The 26,275-nt window shown below is 46.2% G+C and overlaps 1 protein-coding gene across 5 annotated transcripts; it reads right to left on the bottom strand.

Annotated features, from left to right (window-relative positions):
* Positions 1-1,270: 1,270 nt before the first annotated feature.
* On the bottom strand, positions 1,271-24,391 carry PCNP (PEST proteolytic signal containing nuclear protein). Of its 5 annotated transcripts, none has more exons than XM_050961881.1 (6): positions 24,129-24,391; positions 18,299-18,358; positions 15,399-15,619; positions 7,015-7,089; positions 4,417-4,472; positions 1,271-3,115 (listed from the first exon to the last, which is right to left on the bottom strand). In XM_050961881.1, exons 1-6 carry the CDS (start codon positions 24,256-24,258, stop codon positions 2,989-2,991), a joined length of 669 nt encoding a protein of 222 aa, XP_050817838.1. In that variant the 5' UTR covers positions 24,259-24,391; the 3' UTR covers positions 1,271-2,988. The 5 variants fall into 5 exon arrangements, with proteins under 5 accessions (XP_050817838.1, XP_050817869.1, XP_050817847.1 ...); XM_050961912.1 differs by having other exon boundaries at positions 15,399-15,567; positions 24,129-24,387; XM_050961890.1 differs by lacking the exon at positions 24,129-24,391 and adding an exon at positions 23,869-24,035 and having other exon boundaries at positions 15,399-15,567.
* Positions 24,392-26,275: the final 1,884 nt, after the last annotated feature.

The following is a 26,275-nucleotide window of genomic DNA, read 5'->3' as shown; positions in this document are numbered from 1 at the left end:
CTCCAGGTGGGGGAAGATAGGGCACTATCCATCCCACTTTTCACAGTAAGGCTCAGGTGGAGAAAGGTAGTTGATGGGGGTGGGGGAGGAAAGAATAAGCCTGATCAGGACAAGGGAGAAAGCTGCTGTAGGGGAAAGGAGCATGGTAGGAATAATAGGGCATGGGGAAAGAGAAACCTTTGCCATGAAGGGGAGGATGAGGGGATGTTTCTATGGGTGGTAGTGGGAGAAGAGAGGGATGCAAGAAAATCCTAGTGTGCACAATAAGTTCTACCTACAGAAGCTATTAAGTATACACCACCTTCAACTTCTTTTGACTGCTACTCAGTGCCAACATATACTGTGGCCCAAAGACTGAACCTAAACCCTCTAAGGGTATGGCTACATTTGGAATTTCAAAGCGCTGCCCCAGCAGCGCTTTGAAGTGTGAGTGTGGTCAGAGCAGCAGCGCTGGGAGAGAGCTCTCCCAGCGCTGCATGTAAACCACATCCCTTACGGGTGTAGCGTGCAGCGCTGGGAGCCACGCTCCCAGCGCTGCTGCCCTGATTACACTGACGCTTTACAGCGCTGTATCTTGCAGCGCTCAGGGGGGTGTTTTTTCACACCCCAGTTGCAGCGCTGTAAAGTGTGAGTGTAGCCAAGGCCTAAGTTTGAGTCATGCCTATTATGAAACACCTTCCAGTAGCTGACAAACACAAGCAACAGCCTTTCTGGTTGTGCATAAGCCACAAGCAAGTCCAGGTAGGAATCTGAGCTATGAAGGCCAAGAGATTTGAGGGGAGGGCTGAACAGAAATACAGGAAGCTGAGAATTGTCTGAGGAAGCAGAAGAAGGAAGCCTAGAGACAGGCAGAAGAACTTCCATGATGCTGGGTAAAAGCTTTTGGGTAAAGTAATAGCTGGAAAGAGGCTTGCAAGCATGAGCAAAGAAAGTGTCTCCTCATGTTCAGGGAAACAGGATTTTATATACATTCTTTGTAAACAAATAGTATTGCACCAGAGTAACAGCACCATCAATTTCTCCTAACAGATAATGCACAAGACCCCAAATACTGATGAGCCACTCAGGTCAAAAGGGGTAACAACATCAAGAAGGTAGCAGTTCTATGCACATTTCCATTGCTTTAGCAGGGGAGTTGTTCTAGACAAGTGTAACCATGCATCAAATCTATTAAAAGCATAAAATAGGTGGTACAATTTAAGTGTCCCATTGTGTGTCCACTGCAAACAAGAGTTTGTCACTAACTTCAATGAGGGGTAAGAGGCAAAAGTAATTTAGAAGCATCACTTTTTTTTTTTTAAGTCCTTACATTCAGCCTTCAATGAGTTTTATAAAACAATTTTTGCTATGAAAAAAGTATACTTTTTATGTTACATTTATAACAAAGCTTTTCAAGAAAATAAAAGACGTATTCAATTGCATAAGACTTCAAATGAAAAGACTACACAATACAAAAAATTTAGAACTTAACTCAGGAGTCTAATCGGTCAGTGCCTTTCTACCCTATAAAGCTGCACTTTCCTCTCCACCAACTATACTCAACTTTAGCATATGGAAAGGAGTTAAAAGGGAAGAATAGTTAAGGTGGATTCTGTTCATGAATATTCAATAATAGACAAGTTTCACAATCAATTGCAAACATGAAGAATAACTTTACTTGCAGACACTATCAGGTAGTTTAGGCTTCCAAAAAAAGCAGTATTTTTAGATTTTTTTAGAGACACAAATGTTCTCAATTTTTGAAATTAAGTGAAAATAGCTTAATGGAATTTAGACAACCCTTACCGTGTTTGAAATCCTAACAGAGCACTGTACTAGTATATGAAATCTTGAAAATGAAGATGACCAATTACTGTCATTGCTCAAACTAGGTGCAAAAAATTAACAGCCTAGTGAAAAGTATTTTTTTTTTTTGTTAAGAACTGTTAGTCAGAAATACTAGTAGTGCAGGTAACAAAAATATGTTTTAAGCCTGATAGTGTTCTTTGAAGCCACAACATATTTTAGCATCTAGAGGAGTACTTAAAAAGGTCAAAATAAAAAGTGCATCTTACTGCTGATAAGCACAAAAACTAAGTTTCTGAATTTTTGGTGTGGCTTTTATTCCTTTTAGGCATAATAAAGGAAGACATTTAAACCAAATATGATGTTTAAATAAATTACATACTTTCATCTTTTTGGTGGTGGCTTTTCTATATTGATATCTTAATATTTGCTTATTCATTTAATTCACAAGGAAATGCTACCAAGCAGTACTTGTACTACTGACTAAGAGCATGCTGTAGTGAATATTCTTTAGAGACTGTATCTAATATACAGCTAAGACCCCTTCCTTAGGATGATCAAGACCACAGATAGACTATTACACACTTTGCATAAAGTTTCAAAGGAAGATTAGAGCTAAAGCTACCACAGCACTCAGAGCAACACAATTCTTAGTTTGTGAAGAACAAAAAGTGACCAGAGGGGAGGAAAAATATTCAGGTTGTTAAATTTATACAGAGTAGAAATCTTATGTTCAAATTAATAGCCTAACAACACTTCTAGCACAAGGCACTGCTCCCTCTCTGTAACAGTGATCTTAGGATCCAAATGTTTCATCTAATATAAAGAGGGAGCTAGAAGCCAGAGTGCAGTAGCATTCAACATTAACCTGATTAAAGAGACAGTAACCTTTTTTTGTCCACCTTGTTGTATGAGTTGCTGTGACCCCCCAAAAAATTAAAAAATTACCACTTCCAATTTCTTTATTTGTAACCTTTTGAAACTAATCACATAGAACTACAAAATTAGCAAATGCCTTGAAATCTGTATACAAAACATAAATTACCTCTAATTTCAAACTCAGTTATTATTGTACCACTCAATCCTTAGAAAAAGTGGCTCCAAAGGTAAATCTCAGACCATTCTTAAAAAAGGAAACTGTTCCTTTAATATCACACCCTGCCCTCCCTCCCACCCCCACACCCAAATCTCAATAGATATCATTTAGTCATCATCCTCAGGGACATTTCCAAGATGAGATTTTATGTTCCGTTCCCACAACTTCTGGTTGTCAGAAAACCCATGCTTTCCTTTGTTGAAAGAATTTGGTCCTGCTGAGGTTGGTGTATCTCTGAAAAATAACAATTAGGTGGGGAGATTAGTTTAATAAAATAGTTGGGAGAACTAGATGTGTGACTGCAGTGTTTCAGCTTCACTTTGCTATTTCACATCCAGCTTGTGTCAGGAGTGGCCAAAAGTTACAACTGTTGGTATGGCTCTTCAGGGGCTAATGTGAAATGAGTTTAGTTCCCTCAGTTTGGCTTCCAGTGAATATGTGTCTGTCACAAGAAGTTGTCACAAGTGGCAGTTTTGTCACCTGTCCCCAGAACTGATCCCTCCAAAATTAGCCTGAGACACCCAGGCAAAGGAGGGAGGAAGAGTGGAGAGGGACACAGGAGGGGTAAGCTGCACTGCTGCTGCCTGTGAAATACTGGCTCTACAGATAAAAAAGAACAGGATCCAGGCCTGTCAATTTTGCATCTTTCAAGAATAAGCCTACAGACACTAATTTAAAAAAAAATAAAAAAAAATAAAAGCAGTTTAACATTTTAAAAGAATGAGACCCAAACTCAGCCCTCATCTCTGGGCACAACTTCATTGAAGACACCTATGTTTATATTAGAGCTTAACTTAGCCCTCTCTCTCACACACACACACACACACACACACACACACACACACACACACACAGTTGTAACAGCCAGAAAAATAAGTTTACAGTTGTGTCCAGAGAATGTAAAATCCATTATATACTCATATTATTCTCAGTAAGAGTTAAGTCCCTTCAGGGAGAGATTATGCTGGTGTCTTAATGACAGCATACTAACACACTTCTTATGGGGCAAAATTCGTTTAAAAAAAACCCAAAACCCTCATTCAACCCAAGCCCTTTCTTCCATATGCAGAGATTCAAGTTCTGAACAGACTACTACAGTCTAGGAATATTTATGCTGTGAAGGGTAAAACCAGACAGTTTGGGACTGGGAAAATCTGGAGTTCGACAGTAAAAAAACAAACAGGAAGAGCAGAAGTAGTTTGCATCTTGTTTTAGTAACAGTGACAAACTGCACCCAAATTTCCATCCTGTGTGAGGAAATAGAACCTCTCTCTTCCCACTCTGGCAAAGCTAAGGAAGTATTTAAATAGGAGCATATCTGCAGGCCTGCATTGCCACAGCTGTAACATGAGAGGAATTCCATTTGTAACATCTCATTTCTGCAGAAAGTGACACTAAAGCTACACTAACCTGTTTGCCCTTCCTACATTTCTGGACCACATGCAGGACTTCTGAGCTGCAGAAGGTCCATTATCCCCACCCATTCAACTCCCTCCCACTCCTCCTTTGGAAGAATGAGGTTAAAGCTGATCTACCTTCCAATATTCTTCATGCGCATCTTTGCTTCTGGAGGCATTTCTTCTGGTTCACTCTAAAGAGAAAGAACATGGATGTTAGGGCATAGTTAAACATTTTATTTTTCTCTGTTGAACATTCAGAAGCCAGACATGAATGGAGCTAACAATCTCTCAGGAAAGCAATATGTTTTAGAGCACACACTGCCTCTAGTCTATAAAGCCATAAACACGAGTAAAGAAATTGCACATAAGTAGATCCACACTGTAGAGAAAGGTTTCAGAGTAGCAGCCGTGTTAGTCAGTATCAGCAGAAACAACGAGGAGTCCTTGCGGCACCTTAGAGACCAACAAATGTATTTGGGCATAAGCTTTTGAAAGCTTATGCCCAAATAAATGTGTTAGTTTCTAAGGTGTCACAAGGACTCCTCGTTGTTTTCACTGTAGAGAAAGACATTTATATTCAAATTCAGTAAGATGCCAGCAAACATGCAATACGACTTATCAGTGGCTACCGTTTTGGTATGAGTTAATCACCTTCAGCCATTTGCCTTCTAGGGCAGACTTGCCCATTATATCATAATATGTTGCAATGACACCCCAGAAGCTGTCTCATGACCTTTTAACATTCTGTAAGCGTAGGGGCTCCAACAAGTGGCAATGCCTCACTAACATCAGGAAAATCTTGGAGACGAATGGTACTGATGTCAATCCTAAGGACTTCTTTCATGTGTGTCTCCTCTTCTACCTCCACCCTATCAATTTTCCTTCCCTTTTCCCTTCTCCTTTGTGCTCACAAGGTCTGCAGCAACCACAGCCATTACCACATATCATTCATCCAAGGTTTTTCTATAGCATCACATTAGCAATCGAAGTATTAAACAGGTTGTTTAGCATTTCACACATGGAAGAGAGCTCGATGGGAAACAGACTAGCAATTGAAAAGCACTTTTGCAATGTGTGCAGAAATAAACTACTTAGTTTTTTCATTAATCTCTTTACAAGCCAAGCCAACTTTTGTATCCAGCTCTATGTATAAAAAAATGGTATTTTGTCACAGAGAAACATGGCAGATGCAACTGAATCAGAAGTGTGGTAGTCAGGCTTATCGATGGTAGTCACTCAAGCAAAATACTAGGTATACTAGGGTTTGCCTCAAAGGAATACATGGTCATGGTACAGATCAGTGAAGAACTGTACCATCAAGTATTCTAAATTACCCATCTTTTATTAAACTATTTAATGTGTTCCATTTAAAAAATATTGTGTCACTCACTACACTGTAGATGTAGCCCATACCTGAATGTCTCAGCAGTATTTAGATTCAGTACACAACAGGAGGAAGACAATTACATTAAAACCACAAAAAGAAGGAGTATTTATTTGCCTCTCTCCTCCCTCTCACTTCAAGGAACATTGATAGCACTTGGTGAGTTACAGAAAACAAGTGTTGAGGAGTCAGGACCTCCTGAACAACCAGTCAGCTCTAAAGCAACCACATTGCCCTGTCTGTCTGCTTAACTCCATTTTAAAGTCTTAATTTGTGTGACCAATATGCCTGTTCAAATGTGTCCCCTACCCCCTCTTCCTTAATACACTATGGAGATCCACTGATCCTGCTGAGGAATAGAAACTCTCTTTGCATCTCACAACTGAAGTCTTGTGTTTCTGCCAACTCAGCTGAGGTCAAACCTCTCCATGCCCTTTCCCAATTAGCTGAATTGTTTACTACCACATTATTGCATTTCACTGAAGGGAGCATAATTTCTTTCCAGTTACTCTAGCCCCCCATTATCAAACCCATAGAGAGAAAGCAGCACTGAGAATTTGAACTGGTTTCTGGCAGGGCTATCTGGAGATCTGGGATCAAGTTGCATAAGTGAAAATGAGATTATTGTTCTCTTTTCTAGTGAAATTATATTAACATTTCTAATTATCACACATACTGACCTTTGTCAGTTAACTGCTCGTATATTTTTATGTATATGCACTGCAGTTTGTGTAAAGTGTGGGTGGTTAAGCAGTTGTGGAAAAGCCTTCAAAGAATGTGGTTTAATTAGAAAGATTGGTCCTGGAAGTTAACTTATAAAAGTCTGAAGAAAAGACCCCAATTATCAGGAATGGTGCTAACTGGTTTTAGTACGGAGCAGTGCTAAAGTCATGTAAGTGCTGACAAATAATGTAATTAAAAAGATAAATTATTAACGATTTCATTGCTAGTATCCGCTGTCCGGTGTTGGAGCCAGCCAAGCACCCCAGGTCTAGTCCTGTTGTAAGTGTCTGACCAGTGCTTATAACTCCATGTTACTATATGGGTGCGATGACTGCTTAGGCATTTATGGCCCATTTGAAGTGTCCCTATAAACACCATTCAACCTTAAGATTTAATAAAGGAATTTATGGTCGAATTGGTTTTGTGATGGTATTCTGTATTACTGATGATATAATAATAAATTCCAACAATGTGTTTAAGGGAAACACTGGATCAGTTCTAAATTATAGCACATTAGCATTTTTGTGGAGAAGCTTACAGAGTACCTACTCACACTGTCTAACTCTAACCAGCACTCACTGTTCCCCTCTTTAGTGAGTGCCAGCCATCAAGTGGTATTTACTTACATCATCATCTTCATTGAAAACTGCTGCTACAGAAAGGGTTTTTGGAGCTAGGGTGGGAGCAGGCTCTTTAGGTTTCTGAAATAGATTGAAAACACATCAAATGAAATCAGATAAGTCTGCCTACTTGACTAGGATCCATTTAACCTTTCAAGACTTTTTAAAAATGGAATTCATTAAACATCTTCACTGAAACTGAAGCAATTTTAAGACATGCCTAAGTTGATTTCTAACTGGCTAAACTAAAAGTCAAGACAGTTCTCTGAACCAGACAGAAAATAGTTTTCCAGTAAAGGGTCAAGGGAGCATCTGTCCATTTGGGCAAGATGTTTTCTGATGAACTCGTCCGATCCTCCCAAGTTTCAATTCCCTACAAGCATTAGTTCTTCTTCGAGTGATTGCTCACATCCATTCCAGTTAGGTGTGCGCGCCGCGCGTGCACGCTCGTCGGAAACTTTTTACCCTAGCAACTCCAGTGGGCCGGCAGGTCGCCCCCTAGAGTGGCGCCGCCATGGCGCTCAATATATACCCCTGCCGGCCCACCCGCTCCTCAGTTCCTTCTTACCGCCGTGTCGGTCGTTGGAACTGTGGAGCGCGGCATAGCTGTCCTCCACGTCCCTAGCTCTCCTTGTTACTACCGTTGTATACTACCGTTGTTAGTCAGTGGTTAAGTATAGTTAGTTAATTAGTTTGTAGTGTAAATAATTTTGTACATAGTTGTTCGCCGGTCTGGGCTGTAGCCCTTCCCGGCACCGGGCTCATGCCTGGTTCGCCGGGCTTTAAGCAATGTGCGGCCTGTAAAAAGCCTATGCCAACCAGCGACCCTCACGACGCGTGTCTAAAGTGCCTGGGGGAATCGCACAGGTCGGACAAGTGCCGCATTTGCAAGGCTTTTAAGCCCAGAACAAAGAAGGAGAGAGACCAGAGACTCAGGACTCTCCTAATGGAAGCGGCACTTGACCCAGCAGCTTCGCAGGCCGTGATCTCTACGCCGGCACCGGATCGCACCGGCACCGGAAAGACTCCCCGGCACCGACCTTCCCCGGCACCGGGTGCAGAGACGAGACCATCAACGTCTGCAACTCCAGCCAGGCAGACTCGAATGGAGCGCCCAGCATCGACATCTGCCGCGGCACTACCGGCACCGTCGACTCCGGGCCCGGCGGGTCCGTCGAGTTCCCCCATAAGATCTGGGGTTGAGCTATTGGTCCCATCCACTCCGGAGACTTTCGCCTCGGCACGGGACCTTATTGCCCTGACTGAGTCAACTCAGCCGCCACCCCCGGTACCTCCGGTGCGGGTAGCATCTAGGGGCAAGCCCATGATGTCGGCGCCGTCTCGGGACTCACGCTCCCGATCGAGGTCCCGACGCCACGGTCGCTCGAGATCCCGCCGCCGCTCGCAGTCCCGGCACCGCTCCCCTCGGCGGTACCGGTCGCACTCGCGGCGCCGATCGACCTCCAGACGGTCATGGTCTGATTCCAGCCGTCAATACCGGCACCGTGACTCTAGGAGCCAGTCTCGCCGTCATTCAGCGCGCCGGTCGACCTCCCGGCACCGAGCTGGTGGCAGGTCCCGGTCCCGGTCCCAGCACCGCGTCGGTGGCAGGTCCCGGTCCCAATCCCGGCACCGAAGCAGCGGCCAGTACCGGTCCAGATCCCGGCACTGAGACAGAACTCGGTCCCAATCCCGGCGCCGGTATGACTCCCGGTACCGATCCCTGGGACTGAGAAGATCTTCGGTGCCGGACCGCGGAGACTCTTATCAGCCGCGGTTGGCCCCGCCATGGCCTTCCAGACAGCCGTCGGTGTCATCGCAAGCGGACAGCGTATATGCGCTGGGCACCGACAGGCAAGCGGCATTGTTCCAGGACCCTCCGCAACAGGACCAAGGTCCGCAGCAGTGGGGGTTTTGGACACCCTGGGCGTACCATCAAGCCCAGGGCCCCCAACAGCTTCCTGTTAGGCCTGCAACGGCGGAGCACAGGGTGCCAGAGGCGTCGTTGTCTCGCCCCCCTCCCTCCCCTGATGGAGAGGAAGGATCGAAGCAGAAAGACCCTGGTCTTGCTCCTGAGACAGAGGCGAGGGCTGAGGGGGACCCCCCACTGGACACTTTCTTGCCAGGGGTCTCCTCATCCTCCTCTCCCGACGAAGCGGTGGCTGGCACTTCCTCCAATAGCCCTCCTCCGCTAGATCTCAGGGCACACCAAGACCTCCTTAGGCGAGTAGCACAGAATCTGAGCCTGCAAGCCGAGGAGGTCTCTGAGATCGAGGACCCCGTCGTCAGCATCCTCTCATCCGATGCTCCCACCAGGGTCGCCCTACCCTTCATTAGGACGATCCAGGCCAACGCCAATACAATCTGGCAGTCACCGGCCTCCATCCCCCCTACGGCGAGGGGCGTCAAAAGGAAGTACATGGCCCCCTCCAAGGGCTATGAGTACCTCCACGTTCACCCGACACCGTGTTCCCTGGTGGTGCAGTCGGTGAACGAGAAGGAGCGCCACGGACAGGAAGCCCCAGCCCCCAAATCCAAGGAGGCCAGGCGTATGGACCTCCTCGGCCGCAAGTTCTATTCGGCTGGGGCCCTCCAGCTCAGGGTTTCAAATCAGCAAGCCCTTCTTAGCCGCTATGCTTTTAACTCATGGGTGGCAGCGGACAAGTTTAAAGAGCTGCTGCCACAAGAGGCTCGTCAAGAATTCGCGGCGATTCTTGACGAGGGCAAGAAGGTTGCACGAACCTCGTTACAGGCCTCTTTGGACGCTGCAGACTCGGCTGCCCGTACCCTCGCCTCGGGGGTAACGATGCGCCGCATCTCCTGGCTTCAGGTTTCTGGCCTTCCACCGGAGCTCCAATACACCATCCAGGACCTCCCGTTCGAAGGCCAGGGCCTGTTTTCAGAAAAGACAGACCCCAGACTGAAAAGTCTTAAAGACAATCGGGTCATTATGCGCTCCCTCGGGATGCACACGCCGGGAACGCAGCGCAGACCCTTCCGGCCGCAGCAGCAACAGCAGCGTAGGCCATACCCCCAGTTCCGCCAGCGGCAGGACCTTAATAGGCGCCGCGGCAGGAATGGAAGGCGTAGACAGTCGGGGAACCAAGGGGGGCAGAATCAAAGCTCCTCCAAGCCCCCGCCTGGGCCAAAGCCTTCGTTTTGAAGGTGCGCCCGAGGGCGCAATAACAGTTTCCCCCACGGATCCTTCCCCCCCGTTTTCCAACCGCCTTTCGTTTTTCCTCCCGGCGTGGACCCAAATAACATCGGACCGCTGGGTCTTACGCACAGTGCAGACGGGATACCGCCTGCAGTTTGTATCATTTCCTCCCTCCCGCCCCCCTTCCTCGTCCCTCTTCAGGGACCCCTCTCACGAGCAATTCCTTCGGCAGGAGGTACAGACGCTCCTCAACAAAGGAGCTATAGAGGCGGTTCCGGAAAACGAGAAAGGTAAGGGGTTTTATTCCCGCTACTTTCTGATCCCCAAGGCCAAGGGAGGCCTCAGGCCTATCCTCGACCTGCGAGAGCTCAACAAGTACCTAGTGAAATTGAAGTTCCGCATGGTATCCCTGGGGACCATTATCCCATCCCTGGATCCGGGAGACTGGTATGCCGCCCTCGACATGCAGGACGCTTATTTTCACATTGCCATATGGCCACACCACAGACGTTTCCTTCGATTCGTGGTGGGCCGCCTTCACTACCAATTTGCAGTCCTCCCATTTGGCCTTTCTACGGCTCCGAGGGTATTCACAAAATGCATGGCCGTCGTTGTGGCACATCTTCGGCGCAGTCGTATCCACGTGTTCCCTTACCTAGACGATTGGTTAATTCGGGGCACGTCAGAGCTACAGGTTTGCAGCCATGTCCGCAGGATCACCGGCCTGTTTGCTACTTTGGGCCTCATGATCAACGTGGACAAGTCCACCCTGCTCCCTGCGCAGAGGGTGGAGTTCATTGGGGCCGTCCTGGATTCCACCATGGCCAGGGCCCTTCTGCCGTTGCCAAGGTTCCAGGCGTTGTCGGCGATCGTTCAGCGATAGCGGGCAGCCCCTTTAACATCAATACGGACATGTCTAACCCTGTTAGGCCACATGGCAGCATGCACTTTTGTGACCGGTTACGCTCGGCTCCGCATGAGGCCCCTCCAGTCGTGGCTCATTGCACATTACCGGCCGGCAAGGCAACCACTAGACATGCTGATCACAATCCCCCAGGGGGTGTTGGATTCTCTCAGCTGGTGGCTAGACCAGTCCGTAGTGTGTGCCGGGCTCCCATTCCACCCACCCCAGCCCTCGGTGTCCCTAACGACGGATGCCTCAGATCTCGGCTGGGGGTCCCACCTGGGATCCCTGAGAACACAGGGCCTGTGGTCCCCGCAGGAGGTGAAGCTGCACATCAACATGCGGGAGTTGAGAGCGGTCCGCCTTGCTTGTCAAACGTTCTGTCACCAGCTTCGGGGTCGTTGTGTCGCGGTGTTTACCGACAACACGACGACCATGTACTATATCAACAAGCAGGGCGGCACCAGATCCTCTCCCCTATGTCACGAGGCGATGCAACTCTGGGACTTTTGTGTAGCCCACTCCATTCACCTCACGGCTTCCTTCCTCCCCGGAGTACGGAACACGCTGGCGGACCGCCTGAGCAGATCCTTCCTCTCACACGAGTGGTCCCTTCGCTCGGACGTCGCCCTCTCGATCTTCCGGAGGTGGGGTTGTCCCCGTGTGGACCTCTTCGCGTCCGGGGGGAACAGGAAATGCCAGGCGTTCTGCTCTTTTCAGGGCAGGGAACCCGGGTCTATAGTGGATGCCTTCCTTATTCCGTGGACGACCCACTTGTTCTACGCGTTCCCCCCGTTCCCGCTGGTCCACAAGGTCCTTCTGAAGGTGCGCAGGGACAGGGCCCGTGTGATCATGGTAGCCCCGGCGTGGCCCAGACAGCATTGGTACCCCATGTTGCTGGACCTGGCCATAGCCGACCCAGTTCCCCTGCCCCTTCACTTGGACCTGATCACCCAGGAACACGGAACTCTCTGTCACCCGGACCTCCAGTCGCTGCACCTAGCGGCTTGGCTCCTGCGTGGCTGACCAGTTCTGAGTTGCGCTGCTCCACCCTGGTACGGGAGGTACTCTTGGGAAGCAGGAAGCCTTCCACTAGAGCGACATACTCGGCCAAGTGGAAGCGTTTCTCCTGTTGGTGCGTGGAGAAAGGTCTCCGCCCGATGGAAGTTTCGGTGGCCAATATTTTAGACTATATTTGGTCCCTCAAACAACAGGGCCTGGCGATATCGTCCTTGCGGGTCCACCTGGCGGCTATCTCCACCTTTCACCCGGGTGGGGATGGCCGCTCCGTTTTTTCTCACCCGACGGTGACTAGATTCCTGAAGGGGCTGGAACGTCTATACCCTAACGTCCGACTCCCTGCCCCGACCTGGGATCTTAACCTGGTGTTGTCTCGGCTCATGGGGCCCCCCTTCGAGCCGTTAGCTACTTGCTCCCTACTCTCTCTCTCGGAAGACTGCCTTTCTAGTAGCTATCACCTCAGCTAGACGGGTGTCGGAACTCCGGGCTCTCACGGTAGAACCCCCGTATACAGTCTTCCATAAAGATAAGGTGCAGTTGAGGCCACACCCTGCCTTTCTCCCCAAGGTGGTCTCAGCCTTCCACGTCAACCAAGAGATATTCCTCCCGGTTTTTTTTCCCAAAACCTCACTCTTCAGGCAGGGAGCAACAGCTCCACTCGCTTGATGTCCGTAGGGCTCTCGCGTTCTATGTGGAGAGGACCAAACCGTTCCGCAAATCCCCCCAGCTTTTCGTGGCAGTAGCGGACCGCATGAAGGGGCTTCCCATTTCTTCGCAGAGGTTATCCTCATGGGTAACTTCCTGTATCAGGACCTGCTATGAGCTGGCCCATGTTCCTACGGGCCGTGTGACTGCGCATTCTACCATGGCGCAGGCGTCGTCGCTGGCTTTCCTCGCCCGTATGCCCATCCAGGAAATCTGTCGGGCAGCGACCTGGTCATCAGTCCACACCTTTGCTTCCCACTACGCCCTGGTCCAGCAGTCAAGAGAGGACGCGGCCTTCGGATCTGCAGTGCTCCATGCCGCGACTTCTCACTCCGACCCCACCGCCTAGGTATGGCTTGGGATTCACCTAACTGGAATGGATGTGAGCAATCACTCGAAGAAGAAAAGACGGTTACTCACCTTTGTAACTGTTGTTCTTCGAGATGTGTTGCTCACATCCATTCCACACCCGCCCTCCTTCCCCACTGTCGGAGTAGCCGGCAAGAAGGAACTGAGGAGCGGGTGGGCCGGCAGGGGTATATATTGAGCGCCATGGCGGCGCCACTCTAGGGGGGCGACCTGCCGGCCCACTGGAGTTGCTAGGGTAAAAAGTTTCCGACGAGCGTGCACGCGCGGACCTAACTGGAATGGATGTGAGCAACACATCTCGAAGAACAACAGTTACAAAGGTGAGTAACCGTCTTTTTCTTGCAAACATGCACATTACAGGGCCATGTGGCTACTGGTGCAAGATATTGGAAATTAAATCAGAATCTGAGCAGCTTGTGACAACTGTCTCAAAAACAACACACACAGGATTTGGCCATATCTCCATCTGTTCTTTATTCCTGAGGCCGCACAGGAGTATTTAAGTCCGTCAACCGCAAGAGGCTGAGTATGTTGGTCTTTTTGTACTTTAATGGGTCTTAGTATTTTTCTTGATTGAACAGTCAAGTGCTTTTTAATGAATGTTTCCAATTCAGAAGCAGAAGGTAACATCAGACAGTTTCACACAGGGAGTCTTGGTTGGCAAAAATTTACATTTCCCAACAGACACCTCTATTCAAAGCATATCCAGCCATCAAAATCTGAGACATTTTTGTATTCTGTATAATGCAAAAGGAATCAAAATTAATGACTCCAAAGAAAAATAAGATGAGAAAATTTAAACTGCTGGTAATAACTTATTTACATACAATCGTCCTGCTCTACTGCACAATGCTTCCTCACTTCTGTAGTATTAAGGAGACATTCTGCATACATTTACACTGTGTAGTCATACATACAGTAGTGGGTATTGGGGAGGGACAGGATTAGTTTCAGTGTGTAGATCTATTCATTATCCTACCTGTAAGGAACAATTACTGCTAAGAAGTTTATCTTTCCTAGAGGCATCTGCACAGACCACTAGGATAGGTCAGAGGGTAGGGAAAAAATAATGATCCCAAACTTGGATGCAAACATAGCTGAATCAGTGAGCTAGAAATCCTATGAGCCAACTGAACTTACTAGTGGCTCAAAAGGCATCTTAGTCAATTTTTCAAGGACCGAGTTTACCTTATTGTGTATGTTCTAACATGTTTTTTTTATTTTGTTTTTCTGATTTGAAAGCAACATGCCTTTAGAAAAAATCCTATTGACCAATCTTTTTACCTTCTGCTGGTTTGTAAAATGCTGACATTGCACCTACAGAGTTCTTGAGGAATAGAGATTGAACTAAACCTCTTTAGAGCTTTATAATGCACACTTCACTGTGGTATTTAAGAACTGTGTAAAAATTACATTTATAAACAAGCAGATGCTTGCTGTCCCAGAATAGTGAACAATGAAGCAGATTAGTCAATGGGAAAAGTAAAGATCCATTTGACTGCTAACAAATTGGAAACCTCTTAAATTTAATTTAATACATCCACATAAACAAGCGGGAGAAGGAATTATCAAATCTGCCCTGGACAACCGAGGATTAGGATTCTTGGAAATGTAGCATAGCAATGAGCCCCATTTCCTCCACATTCTACAGACACTGATCTCAGCACGTATTACATTCTAGTAACTTTAAATCAAGCCACCAAAGAGGCATTTGTATATATTAGACTAACTGGTCTTGTGACAGAAGAAACAAAAATGAAAGATACATTTTCCAATGCAAAAGTAATATTTTAGAAGTTAAAGATGACAAAGAATTACTAGTCCACCCACAGGTGTCAGTGCAAAATATAATGCTTTCCTCTCGCATCTAATTATAAGAGTCCTGAGCACTGAAGCGTCCAGCACTCCTTCAGGAAGCTGTTCCAGGCTTAGATCTTCTTGAATATATAAAATAATTCTCTAATGACAATTTAGAGTTAATTTTGTCTCATTACTCTTGCTCTCTCTTGGACAACTCTAAACAATTCTCATTGGTGTTATACCCTTAAAATACTTACTAGAACAAAAGGATGGGCCCTGCAACAACACTTCCCCACACGTCAACTTCAATATTTTTAGTCAACCTACCCACATTAAGTTTCATTAGCTTTCTCTCCAAGTCAGTCCCTCAAGAATAAAATACTCTCTTGGTCTTCTGTTTCCTTTAAAAATAAACCAAACATTCAAACAACTTACATTTGCTCCAAGTTTGATGGATATCACAGGTGCCTTCTTTGTTGTCTGACTGCCTATGGCAAATCCAAACTTGGACATTTTGGCAGGAGCAGGCTTTGTGGTGAAATCTTCAGCTTCTTCATCAGCTAGCCGTTTCTCTGCACTGCGACTCGAACTTTCCCCTCCATTACTGGAAGAAACAGTCTTAGTTTTCACAGGTTTTTCTGCCTCTTCTTCAGGTCCTGGTGAAGTCGAAACAACTTACCAAGATGAGCTATTTTTACTGAGCAGATTGTTGGGAGCAGCAACCTCATAAAGCATTGTTATGGGGAGGGTACTTACAGTGCCAGCAGTCTCCATCACTGCTGCATATACAGCAGACAGCACGTAAAGACAAACAGTGAAAGAAACTGCAAGCACTTAACTAAAGTGGTACAAAAAGTTCTTTTATACACAAAGGTCTGAAAAAGCATTGAAGCATCAGATCACTATTAATATGGGACTGAAAGTTTATCTAGACAGTTGCATTTAATTTTATAAACAGTCTTCTGGGGGCCTAGGTTGCACAAGTTAACATTTCACATTTGGAGTCCCAGTTTCAAACCTAGTGTACACAAGATTAGATATATTAGATTTATTTACATAAAAAATGCCCATGTCAGTCTATAGGCTCCCTTGGCAGATCATTAAAACCATACAAGTAGCGGAGACTGGTAGTCTTAACCTAACTGCTAATCACTGCTTGTCTACATCCCTCAATTCAATATAACTGACAGATTCTGTTTCGGAGGAGATCAGCACCAGACCCACTAACTGAAGCAAAGTGCTTTTGAGAAGTTTGCATCATGCCTGGGTTTGCACAAACTCATAGGAAATGCCCTTTTCCTGTGAAAAATGACTCACCTAGCAAAACACTCCCATCACACCTGTGCTCATATACAGAGCTTCCTCAGCTACACCAAGTGAAAAAATAGTACTTGGAAGTTTCACTATGCCCCTGAAACAGTACATGGGCACAGCTTGCTCCTCTGCCACTGCAAGAGCAGGAGGAAGAGCAAAAACCAATGGAGAACGGACAGAAAAAGGAGTTCACATCAGTAGTCTGAGGACAATATTTGGGACCCAACTAAGTCCCTTGCTACAAGGGAAAGCAGGGGATAGGAGCACCACACAGGCAGCAAATTCAGACCCTGAGTGAAGGGACTGCCTTGCACTGCTCACTAGCAACCGCCAGCAACCATGTGAAAAAAACAGCAGTTCAAAATTGGGGATGATTACCAAGATTGTAACCTTAGGGGAAAGAGAAACAAAATTCGGAGAAACAGAGGGGCTAGGGAAACAGGGAAATCTGTGAAAGGGGAAATCATACTCTGTTCTAGCATACAAAAAGTATTTAAATACATATTTAGATCTTAAATATGATGCCTCCATAATACGGCACTACTATTTTTCCTAAGTGTTGATGTACGGTGCCCTATCTACCTATCCTCATCCTCCACCTACAGTAACTCCTCACTTAATGTTGCAGTTATGTTCCTGAAAAATGTGACTTTAAGCAAAACAATGTTAAGTGAATCCAATTTCCCCATAAGAACTAATGTAAATGGGGAGGTTAGGTTCCAGGGAAATATTTTTCACCAGACAAAAGACACTATTATATACACACACACACATATATATATATATATATATATATATATATAGTGTGTGTGTGTGTGTGTGTGAGAGAGTACAAGTTAAACAAACAATTTAATACTAAACAGCAATGATGATTGTGAAGCTTGGTTGAGGTGGCAGAGTCAGATGGTGGAAGAGGGAGGATTATTTCCCAGGGAATGTCTGACTGCTAAATGATGAACTAGCACTCGGCTGACCCCTCAAGGGTTAAAACATTGTTAATGTAGCCTCACGCTCAACAAGGCAGCACAAATGGAGAGAGAGGGGACAACATGGTAGACAGACACACACCGTGTGAGAGAGAGAGAGAGAGAGAGACATTGCCCCTTTAAGTATGCTGACCCCACTTTAAGTACAGTCAAACCTTGTAATAACGCACCCTGCCACAACGCAAAATCGCATATAACGCAATCATAAGTTGGCTCCCCTTTAAGGCTTAATACCAGTGGTTCCCAATGCCATGGTGCCTGCCAGGACACTGATGTGCCCCGGCCTAGTGCCCAGCAGGGGAGAGAAGTTGTGGCCCCGCACCTGACGGCAGGCGCAGGGCCACGGCTTCTCTCCCTTGCTGGGCGCTAGGGACACTAGGCAGCGTACATCAATGCACCACGTTGGGGACCACTGACTTAAACTGACGGGCTTGAAACCTTGCTATACCGCGACCCTGCATTTATTGTGATGGATTTTTTGGACCCCAAACACTGCGTTATAGCGGGGTTCCACTGTACACTGCCTTTTTAAGTAGACCAGCAAGTTGAGACAGCAGCTGCTCCCAGCAAGCTCCCTCTGTCCTGAGCCCTGTCATGGCCTCTCTCCCCCCCCACCCCCCATAGAGATGGAGTAAGCAAGGGGGGCCAGGAGCAGGGGGGAGGGGGACACCCTGACATTAGCTCCCTCTTACCCCCATCCCACCCACACAGCAAGCAGGAGGCTCCTGGGAGTAGCTCCAAGGCACAGAGCATGAGCAGCACATGGCAACTGATAGCCTGCTGGGTGGCTGCCACACAGGGAACTTAGGGGAGTGGGGAGCTGATGGGGGGGGCAGCTGGTCCTCCCTGGTTTCAAGCCCCCACCAGCTAGCTCCAACAGGCTGCTCTTTCTGCAAGCAGTGGACAAAGCAGGCAACTGCCAAACAACATTATAAGGGAGCATTGTGCAACTTTAAACAAGCATGTTCTCTCATTAATCAGCAATGTAACAATGAAACAACGTTAACCAGATGACTAAGTGAGGAGTTACTGTACCTATAATTTCCTGCCATGTTTTCCAAGTCATACAAACAGCCTGTCCATGATGTTTCTTGACTGGGGAGCAAAATATATTGTTAGCTCACTGTTTCAGTCAGCAAAACAACAATAACTAGATGCAAGCACCTTAGAACAGTTATTTACCCTTGAGAGCATAATACACAGTGAAACTGACTAGGAGCTCAATGCTAATTTGTTTCACTATCCAGGAGCAATGCTAGTCTGTGTTGCTACCAACTTGAGGTAGGAAGAGAGAAATAAAAGTGGGTGGGGGGAGAGTAAGGAAAGAATAACATTACAGACAAGTGAGACAGAATCAAGAAGAAGGAGACATGAAAAAGTTACTTAGGAACAGCAATGTTCCTAGTTCTAACGCTAGTATTACAGAGCAATTTTTCTAAGTGTGCCTTAAAGCAGCTCTAAGTGCAAGACTAGTCTTTCATGTAATCAACCAAAGTTTCCATTCCTAACTTTAGAAATGGTAGTTTAGGATAGGGCATATTTAAACAAAAATGTTTCAGGCAGAGAAACACCACTGTACTTGGAATATGTTGTCTTGCCAATGGAACATAAATAACCCTTTCTTAAAAGGCTGAAATATCTCTCTCTAATATTGATCACAGCAACAAGATGATCTTGTCACAAAGTTTACTACACAGCTCCACTATCTAATTAAGCTTAAATTCAGAAGCCAGTTTTAGCAACTACACTCAGTTGTCCAGACTGAACTGGAAGGAAGGGAAGGCCTGGGAATCTCAAAACAAACTCAAAAATGGGTTATTCTGGGGAGAAAAACCCTTGCTGGTTTGTAAGCTAGGGAAGCACAAAAGGAAGGAATGAGTGTAACGAGCCAGCAGGATTTTATATTATTGCTTTTTAAAAAAGAGACATTTTCCCAGTCAGCAGCCTGGCCAATTCATTCTCTTTCATTCCTCATTTTGGAATTTTTCTTGCTTTATCTAAAGGAACAGAAACTGAGGCAGTATGTTTATTGCTAGCAAGCGGGTTGTAAATTTTGACTACAGGAGCAAAATAGAGTGGTGTGTGTATTGGTGGAAGGGTCTGAGGAATAACTGAAGAGTGATTATGCAGATCGGACACCTTCAATAAGAGTGCTAGGAACTACACAGTTAAGAAAAAAAACATGTAGTTATGCATCAGGCCATGTCTACATCTAAAATTTTGCAGCGCTGGTTGTTACAGCTGTATTAGTACAGCTGTATAGGGCCAGCGCTGCAGAGTGGCCACACTTACAGCAACCAGCGCTGCAAGTGGTGTTAGATGTGGCCACACTGCAGCGCTGTTGGGCGGCTTCAAGGGGTTTCGGGGAACGCGAGAGCAAACCGGGAAAGGAGACCAGCTTCGCCGCGGTTTGCTCTCGCGTTCCGCGAACCACCCTGCAAACCGCAGGGAAGGAGACCTGCTTGTTCGGGGAACGCGAGAGCAAACCGCGGCGAAGATGGTCTCCTTCCCCGGTTTGCTCTCGCGTTCCCCGAACCGCCGAGCAAGCAGGTCTCCTTCCCTGCGGTTTGCAGGGTGGTTCGCGGAACGCGAGAGCAAACCGCGGCGAAGCTGGTCTCCTTCCCCGGTTTGCTCTCGCGTTCCCCGAACCCCCGAGCAAGCAGGTCTCCTTCCCTGCGGTTTGCAGGGTGGTTCGCGGAACGCGAGAGCAAACTGCGGCGAAGCTGGTCTCCTTCCCCGCGGTTTGCTCTCGCGTTCCCGGAACCACCCTGCAAACCGCAGGGAAGGAGACCTGCTTGCTTGGGGTTCGGGGAACGCGAGAGCAAGCCGGGGAAGGAGACCAGCTTGATTACCAGAGGCTTCCTCAGGTATGCTGGGATACCTGCTTATTCCACGGAGGTCAAGAAAAGCGCTGGTAAGTGTCTATACTTGATTACCAGCGCTGGATCACCAGCGCTGGATCCTCTACACCCGAGACAAAACGGGAGTACGGCCAGCGCTGCAAACAGGGAGTTGCAGCGCTGGTGGTGCCCTGCAGATGTGTACACCTCCTAAGTTGCAGCGCTGTAACTCCCTCACCAGTGCTGCAACTTTCTGATGTAGACAAGCCCTCAGTGAGTACAATATGCCTGCTCCCACACTGGCTGAGAATTTAATTTCTGGCAATTATGGTTTTGAATTGATAATGCAGTATTTAAGTAGGTGGCCAAAGTCAGATTATAGTTTTATTAATATTTCAAGATTAACCAAAAATTAATTGCCTGAATTGGAAGTTTAGCCAAGACTGACAAGCCTTCTCTGAAATTATTCCTGGAACAGTATAGATTGTTCATTGGCAAGGAAATTACAAGTGAACTGGAATCTCAACCATTTCAAGAGACCTTCTCACAGGTGCCCATATGTAATAAGTTTCAGGTAACTATAAATGGGGCAAGTAGACATGGATTTAGAGTGTTGTTCCTGGTCTGAAATGGTGTGCACCTCCCTTTGTTAAGAATGTAGGACTTGATTCTACAGAAAATCTTGCAGAAATCAGAAGATGAGCTTGCATAACCATGCAAAGTAATCTAGTTTTCCAAGAGATGCAGCAGTATGTGCTGAATAAAAGAGGAACAAGATAAAGCCCTCTATATGCAAGTGCTGCACTAAAATTCTATATGCAGTGAGGTTAAATGATAAACAGATCTCAAGATTAGAACCACTGTAACATTACACACTATGCATAACATTAGTATTGAATAGGAAAAGTGTATGAAGATGATTTTCTGGACTCTAAAGCCACTTATGTGTGTCCTCCAAATTCTCCTATTCTCTTTTCCACCCTTCTCCTTCTGACAACCACTAGCCTCTATCACCACCGTTCTTTGTACCTCTCACTCCCCTGCCACTCTGAGCTAAGCAAGATTACATTTTTAAAGAAATTAACATTTCTTCCTATAGAAGCCCAGATGTACTGCATTTCTGAAGTCTTCCTTCTGCAAGAATTTCTAAGCACTTCCCTATTAAGCCATAGAAAGCCAAATTATGTATTTTAAGACTACATTTAAACTTTTCCAGGTCTCCAAACACTATAAGAAGGAAGCATAGTACAGACACAAGGAAAGCCCCTAGTAGGAACATGTTTCATCAAATGTATCAGTTATGCCTTTCTAGAATACGATTTTTATAAAGAGAGATGAGCTTACTCATTTAAACAGGCAAAAAAAGAGACTCTACCCAGACCAGATATTTGCTTTTATAGGACAACTAAATCATTATCTTTAAAACCATTAAATAAATGGCAAATCTGGAATACAGATAACTAAAAGCTGAACTCTAACTACTGCATTCAAGGGGCAGATGAGTCTTTTTGTCCTCTTTTTACTTTCAACATAATTTGATACCGAGTCTTCTCTTTCCCAAAATTGGCTTCCAGGACAGCCTGTCGAGGTGCTGTGAATGCTACTTCTATTAGCTACATTTAAGACCAGGAGTGGATTGCCAGCAGCAAGAGCTTTCCTTCAGAAATGCCACTTGCATGATGAGCTACAAAATGTTTAAAGCAGCCCAGTGAAAATTTCCCTTAAGTACTCTGTTTCCGTAGGTAACATAAGAAATCTAGATAGTAGTCTTCTCCCTGCAAAGCTGTTCTTGAAGTAGGTTTACAAACTGTTCTCAAGTGGAATTTTTTAGCCTTTTTCTAAGCCCCACAGTGCATTTGGGGTTTTGTGCTTTCATATTCTTTTTTCTAATATCAGCCAGATCATATTCCACCTCTCTTTTCTACCTCCCACAAGCATCACTGCTATTTTCACAACTACCCAGACCTGTGCTCTGTATTTAGGTCATAGTTAGATAGAGGAGTGTTACTACAAGGAAGAATTACTCACTTGCATGTCAACAAAGACATAAGTGAGCAGTCTTCACTTTCTTTTCTGTGTAGGGTTGTGCATCTGATAAACAGGACTAGCAACAATGCTAATTTTACAGCTCTCAAGTTTCTGCATTGCTCATCCAGTAGATCTCTTGCCTCTGGACACAGCTGAGAGTTCCGGATCACAGTGTAGAATTATTAAGAGTCACATCCGAACAAGAGCACTTCCCACCTATATTCATTTTGGAAGGCTTTCCAACTCAGGAAAAAATTGAAGTCCAAAGAGCAAGGAATAACTCCAGTGTCTTGGCCAACCTCCCACTTCTAATTAAAATAATGTTCTACTGTCCAAGGTTGTTTGTGGGCCACTGATGACTGCATGTCTGCAAAACTACTCAGTCACTGAATTACTAACATCTAATTTACTGTTTCCTAACACACCGAGGTTTAAGGAGCTACACAAAACCAAATCTTTTTGTACAGATAATCTGTAGAGAAGACCAAAATGACAGCACTTATGTGCCTATATGAAGTCATTCTCACTTGTCAAGTCTGTTTTAATTAGCCTTCATTTAATTGCCAAAGAGTGGCCTCATCTGAAGTCCAATGAGTTATATTTAAACCAAAAAAGGAGGAAGAAGTCAGCCTCTGTCTGGCTTGGCAAAGATACCATTACCACCAGGTGGAAGATGCCCCGGGGGGGGGGGGGAAGAAACATTCAGCTTTCCAAGACAACGGACAATAAATGATATGCTGGTAGATGCTAATAGCAGACTCAAGTAACATTAAGCTCATTTTCACTATATGTAATAGAAAGAAACCTTGTAAATTGCTACCAAAAAAAAAGTGTAATGTCTGAAGTAGTGTGTAAGGAAAATGACAGTTTACTGAGAACTGTAGGTGCACCATATAACTTATTTTTTTTAAATACGCTGATCCTTAAGAGGTATTATACATCCTTTGGAGCTACAATATACATTATTTCTCTCAATATACGGTACAGCTGCTCATTGGGCAGTTTGCTAACAAAATATATGCATTTGTTTATGCAAATTAATCTACTGGATACCTTATGTCAAACCAGGAAAAAATTAAAAAATAAAAAAAAAATAAGAATCAGGGAATATGACAAAAAAAGTGACATTTCTTGACAACACTAAGCCCAGTCTTGCAGTCTTCATCCTGGCAAGATCCTCATTGAACGACAGGAGCTTTACCCAACTAAGCACTGCAGGATCAGGACCACTAACTTTAAAGATCAAGTTTAACTACTAGGTACAATCCAGTTAAGAGCAAACCACACAGGGTTAATGACCAGACAGCCATTTTTCCTCTGATTCGAGTAGCAAAAAAGCCCCAAAAGCCTATGCCATGAGAATTTACCAAATTTACTGAGATCAGGCTCTCCACGAGGCTGGTCTAAACACATCAAAGGAGGACGCCCCCTCTCCCTGGTGCCCCTCCCCAGCATAGGTGCTAGAACTAGGGGCACAGAGGGGCGGGGCTGCAGCAGCCCTGGCCTTGAAGTGGTTCCCATCACATACAGGATTTACAGTTTGCTTCAACAGCTCTCACTATAAAATATGCCCCAGCTCCCCGCCCTCCAGCCCCAAGCCCGAGCGGGTCGGTCCCGCTCAGCGCCACTGACACCCCCACGCTGCTGCTGCAGCCCAGGGACCGCCACGCCCCGGCCCGGCCCGGCGCCGCCTCGCTGGGGATGAAACCATCCAGCCAGGGCGGGCCCGTGACTCACCCCAAGCGGCCAATCACCCGCGGGCCGCCGCGCTGAAGCCACCCGGAGCCAGAGGCTGCTCCCCGGCTCCCCCACGGGCTGGGCGCCCAGCAGCGGGGCAGGCGGCCGGGCTCTGAGCAGCCGGAGACCGGGCCCTTTCCCCCGACACACATCGGGCCCTCCGCCCCAGGGGAGCCCTGCCGGGCCCCTCCCCCTGCCCGCCCTCGGGTCCCTCATGCGCGGGGGAGGGGGGTACGGGGTGAGTGGCGCTGCGTGTTCACCTCCGTCTGCCTGCGGCTGCTTCGGCTTCTCCTCTCCCGCTTTGCTATCCGCCATTTTCCCCCACCGCCTCCCCTGGGTTCTGAGCATGCGCAGTAGCCTCCTTTCGTTCTCCCGCTCCCTCCCTGCCATAGAGGGGAGGCGGCCCCAGAACCTCTAGAAAGAACTCGCCCCCTGTGGCTGGGAGTGACGAAGGCGGAAACGATCCGCGCGTCACATGTCTCAGGGCAGCAGCGCTTCCGCTTAAACAGCCAGATACTCCCAGACTCGGGGAAAGCTAACTTCCACTGCGTATAAACATGGCAATAAGCTGCTCTCTGATTGGTCAGGGGGAATGGCTCTGGCCTAACCAATCAGAGCGCCACTTGGGCATGGTTGGAGATTAGCAGTGGACATTTAAAGGGCCAGGACAGGAGATAATCTGCGTAATCAACATACGTTTTTCTGCCCCAATGGGCTGGGAGGTGGGGGACAGAGAGAGCGCGACACACACGGTGCCCCACTTAATGGCAGGAGAATGTAGAGCAACTACACGTCCCATGGGAGCCTGGCTGCTGCACCATCATCAGCCCTCAATTGGAGGCTGAGCTCTACTACGGACGGATTTACATATGGGTCCTGAGATAACTCAGGAGTCCCTTCCTGGACCCACAGATCCACCTCTATTTGGTACAAACACGAGTCAGGCTGGGCCTGGCCTGAGCAGCCCCTGAGTGACCCAAAGCATAGTGAAGTCAATGGACAGACTATGGGTTTGAGATCAGGCCCACCAGCTGATGCTGAACCTCTGAGCCCTGAGAGAGGAGAGTCCTTTTGCTCAGACAGACAGGAACAGCTCATAGCTTTAAAACCAGAGGTCCCAGGTTCAGTCTCTGCTACTAATGACACAGCCAGGATCACACTGTAACAAGGGATGGCAAACAGGAAGAACTGAATTGTTGTTGGGTGTTGTAGCTACATTGGTCCCAGGATATTACAAAGACAATCTTCATATTACCTCATCCAGCTTGCCTCTCTATGAATCTTTGAAGCTTGGGACAAGCTTCCATCCCTACTCCACCCAGACCCCACTGCTGGTGGTTGAACCATATATACAGTTTCATGAGCTGGCTGACAACTGAATCTTTTAGCTCAGGCAGAAGGTCCACAATCCAGAGGTCCCAGGTTTGATCCCTGATGATAATGTCCTAGGACCTATTGAAGCATTTCTGCTTGTATATATTCTATTCCTGTTTTCATTTTTAAATATGGAGCTAAACTAAAAGGACTATCACCTTCAACTCGTCAGTTTTAAAAACTAGTTTGTGGTTCCACACTTAGCCTAATCACCCCACCAATGTTTATGGTTTTAAAACCATATTTTCCTATTTTTAAAAAATGGTTTCTTTCTTCTGTTAGTGTTTGAAAGATAAGCAAGGGAATAGATAATAGTAAAGGTTGATTGTACACCACATGCTTTCCTACACACAATAAACTCATTGAAAACAAAATGAAGTTATTGTAACTGGAAAAGATTGAATCAAATAATCTTACATTATTTGTAAAAATACACTTTTAGATACAAGTGTATTTAAGCTGAGGTTTGCAGTATTGAAGTTGTGTTGGTCACAGGATATTAAAGAGACAAGGTGGATGAGGTATCTTTCATTGGACCAGCTTCTTGTTGGTGAGAAAGACAAGCTTTCAAGCTTACACATGGCTCTTCTGCAGGTATGTGTGTAAATTTGACAGTATTTAAAGAACGGTCTCCCCCTGCTCTCTGGCCCAATGACTGTTCTGCTGTGGATAAATACTTAGTCCTTGGGCCACAGAAAGAAAAAGAGAATAATTGTATAGTCCACTGTTAGATTCTTTTGATCAGCAATTTTTTTTTCAGTCACATCTAGCAAGATACCCTGTTTAAAATATGAAGGTAAACTAGTGTACCTTGAATTTTTCACCTTGTTCCTGTGTAAAAAGTCTAGTCAGCCCCCCACTAAAGTCATGACACTTGTTTAAATTTTTGAAGGCAAGATAGGGAAATTGTCCCATTCTCACTGCTCTGAGGAACAGGGTAACTAGGACTGTGACACGAAAAGGCTTTTTCAAAGGTGGCAGAAAAAAACCTGTTCTACAGTTTGAACAGTCATTTCCACCTACATCAATAATT

Source organism: Gopherus flavomarginatus, chromosome 1 (assembly GCF_025201925.1).
Source record: "Gopherus flavomarginatus isolate rGopFla2 chromosome 1, rGopFla2.mat.asm, whole genome shotgun sequence".
In the NCBI taxonomy this organism is placed as follows: Eukaryota; Metazoa; Chordata; order Testudines; family Testudinidae; genus Gopherus; species Gopherus flavomarginatus.
The sequence above is the reverse complement of the archived record's forward strand: the minus strand, read 5'-3'. Positions and strand labels throughout refer to the sequence as shown.